The 8,104-nt window shown below is 34.1% G+C and overlaps 1 protein-coding gene across 2 annotated transcripts; it reads right to left on the bottom strand.

The window, feature by feature from the left end:
* Positions 1-2,965: 2,965 nt before the first annotated feature.
* LOC141396654 (N(G),N(G)-dimethylarginine dimethylaminohydrolase 1) lies at positions 2,966-6,103 on the bottom strand. Of its 2 annotated transcripts, XM_073972279.1 has the most exons (6): positions 5,933-6,103; positions 4,490-4,709; positions 4,305-4,407; positions 4,143-4,240; positions 3,852-4,076; positions 2,966-3,788 (listed from the first exon to the last, which is right to left on the bottom strand). In XM_073972279.1, exons 1-6 carry the CDS (start codon positions 5,965-5,967, stop codon positions 3,663-3,665), a joined length of 807 nt encoding a protein of 268 aa, XP_073828380.1. In that variant the 5' UTR covers positions 5,968-6,103; the 3' UTR covers positions 2,966-3,662. The 2 variants fall into 2 exon arrangements, with proteins under 2 accessions (XP_073828380.1, XP_073828379.1); XM_073972278.1 differs by having other exon boundaries at positions 3,852-4,240; positions 5,933-6,086.
* Between the last annotated feature and the right edge of the window lie 2,001 nt (positions 6,104-8,104).

Raw genomic sequence — 8,104 nt, 5'->3', positions numbered from 1 at the left:
ACATAAAGTTTAAAGTGATCATTAAATTTCAAGGAGGACCTTCTTAACATTAACTTTTAATGTGCAAATTTTTATGTTTATGTTTTTATGCCAACAAATTGGTTTAGTATATTTTCGATAAAATTTAAATTTAATTATATCGTGAATCCATTGAGTTGGCATCCCTGTTGGAGAACTAATTGTTTGCTCTCCACTGAGTCTCCTCAGTGGGCTCAGTGGGGAGAATTCCATATGATTTTCTGTGTTTTTTGCTCTCTTCTCCATGCCGGTTTTTTGCTAATGACTCGTCTGGCCTAGTGATCGGTTTGTGGTCTATGGCCGCCGTCGCAGAGGTTGTTTTTGTTAATGATCTTTTAAAAAAATTAACAAATATTTTTGTTTATTATGTTTCTTATCATGTGGGGTGTGTGTCGGCTTTGGTTCATTTGTTGTTAGATTGTTGTTGTTCATCTTATTGTAATCCCTCGCATGTGAATAAATTAGAAATTTAAATCTCTTGTTGTTACCAATCAATTACATATTAGCTTTTTTCTGAACTGTTATAGATCTAAAACGCCGTTAGCATTAGAGTTTTTTGCCGGGTTATCCTTTTGTCTGAGGATTTATTTGAAGTATACTCAATGGAATTGACATTTGAAATCCATTGGATTTGTTAAATCCGGCTACATGTAAACGTACTAAAATATCAGTGTCAGTATTATCATCATCTTCACGTTCTGAGAACACTACATCAGTTATGAGTAATCAGTCAAATTCTATGCAAATAGAATATGAACCCCCAAAGCTCTTCATTTTTGGCATTAATCGGACATCCATGAACGTTTTGCACATGCAAGTTAAAAGCATGTGCAAAAGGTTTATGAATATTCGAAACATATTATTAATTTAGATTAAAAAATAATCCTGTAGTCCAACTATGACCAAGTTCCAATTAGAAAGAGTTTGTTGAAAGATTATTAATAATTAACTTTTAATACCCTCACCATTATTGATTCCCAGTCAAACTGTTAAAACCTGAGACATCAGTTGGGCATATCCATCTGGATAGAGAAACGGTTATCCATCATTGTAGCTAAGCATATATTCAGTTGATTTAGTCATGCCCTTCTGTCTGTCAGGTGCGCACGATGACACTCGAACAGATCAACCGATTTAACAGCACGTCTCGGATCGAACATGCTTCAAGATCGAGGTGGACAACTGAATTACGACTCGTCACCTATGCCTATGGGCTGTTTTAGGGCTGTTCGAGAATTCTTTTGAAATTTTTACCGAAGGTACTTCTTGTGGTCCTGTTTACAGCGATATCATGTTTTTCATGCTTACTGACATTATGGTCTAAGATCATTAAAATCTTACGGTAACCAATAAAAATAATGTCACGAACTCACATTGCTCCAAACTTTGGACATCGTAATATTTCTCTCAAAATTTAAATAAAGTTCAAACTCTACTTTCCGGAGAACTCCTTCCAGTACCTCGTTCATGTGAAGTTTATAGGCCGTTTGACTTTAGTTTTGGTATTTGATATATGGAGACCGCAGCGAAATTAGACCCTAAGTTCGCCACGACCTCAACAAGGAAATCTCGCAATTTTGAAGGTTGCCGCTGCCGAACTGACAGTCACCCTGATATACCATCATGTCAGAAACAATGATACTCCAACCACTAGTTTTAACTAGCAACCAGTAACTATCGCCGATTCTCCCTTCGAAGTCAACTCTGTCGATGATTACAACTCGAAAGTCGTCAGCGGTCATCATTGGGCCGGCCAGGTACACATAAGGTGTATTGCGACTTTGTCACCGTGCCTTGAAGGTCACTTTTCCCGAGGGGGTGGTAGCCATCTCGGTACTGGGCTTATTCTCCTTGGCTTTTTGGGCAACGACAGCTGCATATGAGGTCGATTGGTTGACTATCTGAGAAACCATTGTCTTCTTGGGTGAAGGTTGGAGGCCATCGGAAGAACCCGCTTCACAGTTTTCTGTTGTGGTCCGTCATCTCAGAAGAGTATGGTTTTTAGTTGACCCAACCGCTTGACTTTTTGCAGCCTGTGGAGGTTCCTAAACCCGATCTTTTTCCTCCACTTTACCCTTACCTTTCGGGTTTGAGTAGAACTCTGTTACGGAAGTCATTTGATTTAGGAATCTTTAGCTTTCTCCATTCACTTCTGAGCAGACATTGACTGCACCGCTTTGTTTTGAGCTATAGGTTTCGTCAGTTCTACTTTTTTGCTTGCACCGCAGATTTTTTTGGTTTGAGCAACTGCCTGGGCTGGAAGGAATATCTTGTCCACATGACGCTACCGTCGGTGTTCTTCTGATGAAGAAGACCCTCTTCTCAGTATGCAACTTCGGACCTCATCCCACGAATTTGCGTAGATACATTACAGGACGTTTATATTCCTTTGTATATTTTACTTCTCTGGCAGATTTGTCCTTAGGGTCATTGACTGTTGTTGGAGCCTCTTTGGATACCCCATCTTTAGTCATAGGACCAGCTGGGCTTGCTGCCAGTTGAGAATGTGAGTACATCGTCGTGGTGTTTAGCTCGTCGTCAGTTAGGGTCAAATTGAGTAACAAGTCCTCCAGAGGCTATCCTACTTTTTTTCTTCTGGAACAAGTCCTTCCAGTTGGTGCAGAGTGCAGAGGAGATAGGAGCTATTAGAGATAACTCTCTTTATTATTACAATTATACAACTGAATAATAACAGACTGGTTTCCACAATGAACTACTAATCTCAAACAGAGAGTATGCAATATGCTCATAGATAAAAATGCTCACCTCGTAAGAAGTCGGTTCGGTTGAAATTTGTTTTGTTCTGATGTGGCAAGCTTTATTGGCCTTATTATCTGCTAGGAAATATACATTAAACTGTGCTCATCGCTGGATCAATACCAAATAATGAACCTCTAACAGAAAATATACAGAAATGTCTTCAATATAAACATGTTAGCCAACAAAATTCTATATACTATTTATGTTTACTGTTTATTTGCTTGATATTTCTTACAAAAACCTGTTTTTATCAGTTAAAAAATTAGTTTTGTAAAAAACGAAAATGCCAAGGAATAAATTTATTCTATGTATATTTTTATAAAAAATCACCAGAATTTTTTTCGGTTAACAAAATCGAATTATTGCTTTTTTTGTCTTAATAGCATTTACTTTATAAATATGTATTAAAGAAGAAATGTGTAGAAATTTAAATGCATTATATTCTTAATGCTGTAATACATTGTATACAACAAAACTCATACATAGAAACATATTGTCAATAGTAAAATAACACACAATTGGAAAAATAATAGTATAACATTTGTTAATATAACTATTCTATATACGTATGTATGTAATATAAGAAAACTTCTATGTGCAAAATTGTATATTTGTTATATATTTCACTAAACTATTTAATGCTAAAAAAACTATCGAAAAATTCTGCGTTTAAACTTTGATCAAAGGATCAATTACAAAAATGTTAACAGTGCTTGTGTTTGTCCAGTTGTACATTATACATATATTTATGTATCTATTCTATTTTTTAATTAGCTATTGTAATTAATCTACGGAAGAAATATGTTATCAACGTTAATGGAATTATTATTTTTGTCACAATTAAAATAGTTATTAAACCAGTCAATTTTTTGACATGCAAGGCTTTAAATGCTGCGTATTGACTTCCAACGTCTTAATAAAATACATGCCGATGTTAGTCCAGTTGAAAATTTGCTAAATTCACTAATATTTATGTTGCGCGAAGGAATGTCAATTTTTTCCTTAATTACCTAAAAATTCAAAAAACAAAAATTGCAATGAGCGTTGTCAGGAATTTCAAGGATTTTACTTGCCTTATATGAATCTAGTATTTCTTCGGGTGACCGATGTACCAATGTACCATTTATATATAACATATTGGTTGCATGTTCTTCTGGCAGTGTGATTTTGGCGTATTTGAAGCTTGCTTCTCGTTCCATACGTTTAACAATTTCCTGGCAAATAATGCTATTGCTAACACTTAAAACATCTGGTCCCGCCATTGTAACGTAATACTTCAACGGTTTTGGACCACCAACCTGAAAATGCAATAAATCAAGAAAATCATTGAAAATAATTGGACGTGTTGAGTCGTTCAAACCAACCTTTATTGGTGTAACTGGATATTCAGGAAATGTTGTTGCTACTGCCCTGGCTCCATCTTCATTAGTGAAATTTGAAATTCCAACAAAAAATTCTCTACCTATAAATAAAGAAATAACTTTATTTAATTTCTTCTTAGTTGTACAAATAGAAGTAAATGTTACCAGTAAACAAGACATCACCACCATGTAGTTGTGCATTTGGATTATCTATCACCTCGACAGGAATATCCAGTTCCTTTTTTAATGTTATCGCCATACTATTGGCCTGTTTTTGTTTTGTACATAAACATATTGGATTAACTACATAAATTATGATACATACCTACATTGTGATTGATCATAGTTACCTCTTTTTGTCTAGTTGGATCTTCCGATTTGGCTATTAATGCAACACCATTACATATCACAACAGATGTTTCTACAAAAACGCTATACGGCAATTCATCATCAGGCGGTAATTCTATGACATCCAGCCCAAGTTCTCTTAACAGGCTACAGAACTGTTTGTGTTGTTCTTTTGCTGTTTCTAGGTCGAAATCCTCTTTATTTCTTAGGGCATCGGAAATTCTGTATATGGACGAAAATTAATATAATAATTACACACATTTGAATTTTTTTTTTGGGACAATTTTTTTAATTTTAAAATAAACCGTTTTAAGTAAAAATAAATTTAAGATGTGGATTTAGTTTTGCAGTCGAATTTGATTTTTTAAGTCAGTACTATTTTCTGTATACATTACGGCGGGCTTTAACAATAAAATCTTGGGCATATCTTTCCTTTACCGACACTATTCGGAAAAATGTGAAATAATTACCACAGTTAGTGCTTTTTATGCATATTCCAACGCTGTATAATTTTTGTTAGGGAAGTGTATACTTCCCGAGATATGGGCCTGTGAAGTTCCGAAAAAACCCGAAAAAAGAAAATTTTCCTTCCGTTCCCGAGATTGGCTCATGTCCATAGGAGACAATTCTTAAAGAGGAGGAAGTCTCAAATTCCCGGCCGAAGGCCGGCTATTAAATGAACTTACAATTTTTGAAAACATTTTGCAAACTGCCGGTAAAGGAAATTTGTTCCAAATCTTGGTACTTTTATTTAAAAAAATTAATATCACATCGGGAAAGTTGTTGATCTTCTCTAATATGATTGTACAGATGAATATGTTGATAGTTGATTGTATTAAGCGCTGCGCTACAATCTTCCACCCACCCCCTCAAATTGAATAGTGGTACGAGGTACGTACTACACACAACGTTATTCTTTTGCAAAACACTTGACTGTCATTAATTGAATAGATGAATGGTGAATTATTGTGTGGATTATTTAAGTGAATTATGCTAACAATTGCTGAGTAAAATAAGGACCACCACACCCAAACTATTAACGCTAAAATAATTGAATTTGAAAATGACATAAGCGTTTTTTGTAATAAAAATCTAGTTTACTCCAAGTTTTCATTCATAGAGTCACATAGCTACATAGTGGAGTGTTGTACAACGCCCAAATGCCCTACTTTTTACAATCAAAAGGATATGTGCAAACATTTCCTTCCCCAAACAAAGGGATATGAAGCTTTTTCACTTACATTTGCTATAATATACTTCTAAATCAATTTAGTCATTTAAAATAGTATCGCTTTTATGTTGTTTTTGCTTAAAAAAAGAATTATGTCGATCCAATTTACACATTTTAGTTTGGCGTTAACATTCGCTTTATTACCTGTGTATTAAGTGTACTAAGCTCTTGTAGTTGTTTGTGTGTTACCAGCTTCATTTACTCGTTTACATACCTGGCTACAATAGCATGGCTGTATTTTAACGACATTTTAATATTCTTTTAACAAAGACTGCTAACTAAGAAATGTCCCCTGTATTTTATTTATTTTACCAATAACCGACTTGTTTACTGTGTAGCTCTGTTTACTATGTTTTTCTCTCCGTTATGAGGGTAACACGGCAACACTATTAGGGATCACAAAGTATACAATTTGTAATCGATAATTTCTAAATTATCGAAAAAATCGATAAGAAAAGAGGTGTAATATTAGTTTTGTTCCTTACGTGCAAGAATCGTTAAAATTTAAGAATTTTGTATTAAAACCAAAAAGTTTGAGTAACTTTTCGCGTTAATCGTTGACAAAAAAATACATTTTTAAAGAAAATTTTAGCTCTGTTCCAGAACTAAAAAGTTTTTACAATTTTTACCACTTTTACACATTTTGCGTTCCCGTACACAGAATTTATATGAAAATCGTTTACTACTTTTACAACTTTATAAAGTACGGGAACAGGCCATTTGTTTGCGTAGTGCGTAAACTCGACTTTTTCCGAAAACGACAACCATAAAAACAATAATGTTTGGTTTACATTCGGCGTCTTTTCGTGATTTCGAAGGCGTTTCGTGATTTCGCGCGGAATCAAGCAAAAATTATCATGATTTCGCATACAAAAATGAAATCATTTCATTTCGTGATTTCAGCGAAATCAACGTAGAAATCGCAGTACACATGATATACAACCCTGTTATTGCCTGAAAAAGTACCAAAAGTTGCAACACTTTTCACGTATCACAATAAACAAGGTAGATGGTAAATTGATGCAACAAAAAATTTTAGTATCAAAATTTGTAAACAATGTGAAAAAATAATTAATTACTTTGTTACAATGCTATTTTTCAGTGTGTTATTGCACTTTTTTAATGGTAATGTTAGAAAAAAGAGCGAATTGTCAAAAATTGATTCCCCATACAAATTTCTTAAAAAATAATGGAACGAAAAATTACGGAAATTGCAAAAACTGCATCAAATCAACGTATCAGCTATCGTATTTAGATGATAATGAACATGTTGGTAGTTTCTGCTATGCCAAAATTGTGTGGAAAAAACTGGAGAATATTGTGTTATTCGCCGCTGTTTTTGTTAAAAGAGAATTGCAAGTCTTGCTAGACTTCGGAGTACGGGAACGCATTTTTAGCACTAAACGGGAAAACTGCTGCAAGTTCTGAACACAACTTTTGTCTATCAAAATTTATTATTATGATGTCTCAACGATAAAATAATTTTTAATTTTTTTATTTGTTAGTACTATACACAATTAATACGATATATATAATTTTACGATAATTTTCCAAATAAATTTGTAAAGTTTGTCACGATTCAGTTTAACAACTGCCCCACATCTGCACTGCAGCACTGGCTACTTGTTAATTGGTGTGCGGCTTGAGCTCGTCGACATAGGGGGTGGGTGTAAGTTGCATGCAGAAGGGAGAGCATCGTGGTGAATAATTTAATACATCGAACCAGTGCTCAAAAGGTGATGCCAAATGCAAAAAGAACAAGAAGAAAATGTGGGCTACGAACCAGATGAAAATAACAAGACGAAATACAAGTCTTCAAATCATTTAACAATGTTGTCGATCAATTTTTATTTTTCCAATCAAAACAAGCGATCCGTGGTGAAAAAGTCATTGTAGGCTAAAAGTTGGTGTTTGCCCACTGGCTACACTCCCTCGGTTATCCACCATAACCTTTTCCATGGTGACCCTTGGCCTAATTTAGGTCACCCCTAAATTCATGTTGGTTACCACCAAATACCTACCAGTACCCTCTACTCAACCATGTTAAACATTACATAAGTCGCTGTGGAAATCTTCGTTTCAAAATTCATTTTATTTCACAAGTAATCATCGGCAAGTCTTAAAACTATCGTAGTACACTAAAGATAATTTGTTGAGATCTTATTTTTTTAATGTAAACATCCATCAATAATATATTTAAAACACCTAAAAATGTGATGTAATTTAATAATAATAATAATAATATCTTAAACGAAAGTTTAATTTATAATTTCGATACAACTTTGCATCATATTAACCATAAACAAAATAATTAAAAGAAACCCTATCATAGCGCTATAATAAGTTCTTTTTTTATCGACCATAATAATTTAGGCCGTACTATAAT

Source organism: Musca autumnalis, unplaced genomic scaffold (assembly GCF_047663935.1).
Source record: "Musca autumnalis isolate F117 unplaced genomic scaffold, ASM4766393v1 scaffold_3, whole genome shotgun sequence".
NCBI classification, from domain to species: domain Eukaryota; kingdom Metazoa; phylum Arthropoda; class Insecta; order Diptera; family Muscidae; genus Musca; species Musca autumnalis.
The sequence above is the reverse complement of the archived record's forward strand: the minus strand, read 5'-3'. Positions and strand labels throughout refer to the sequence as shown.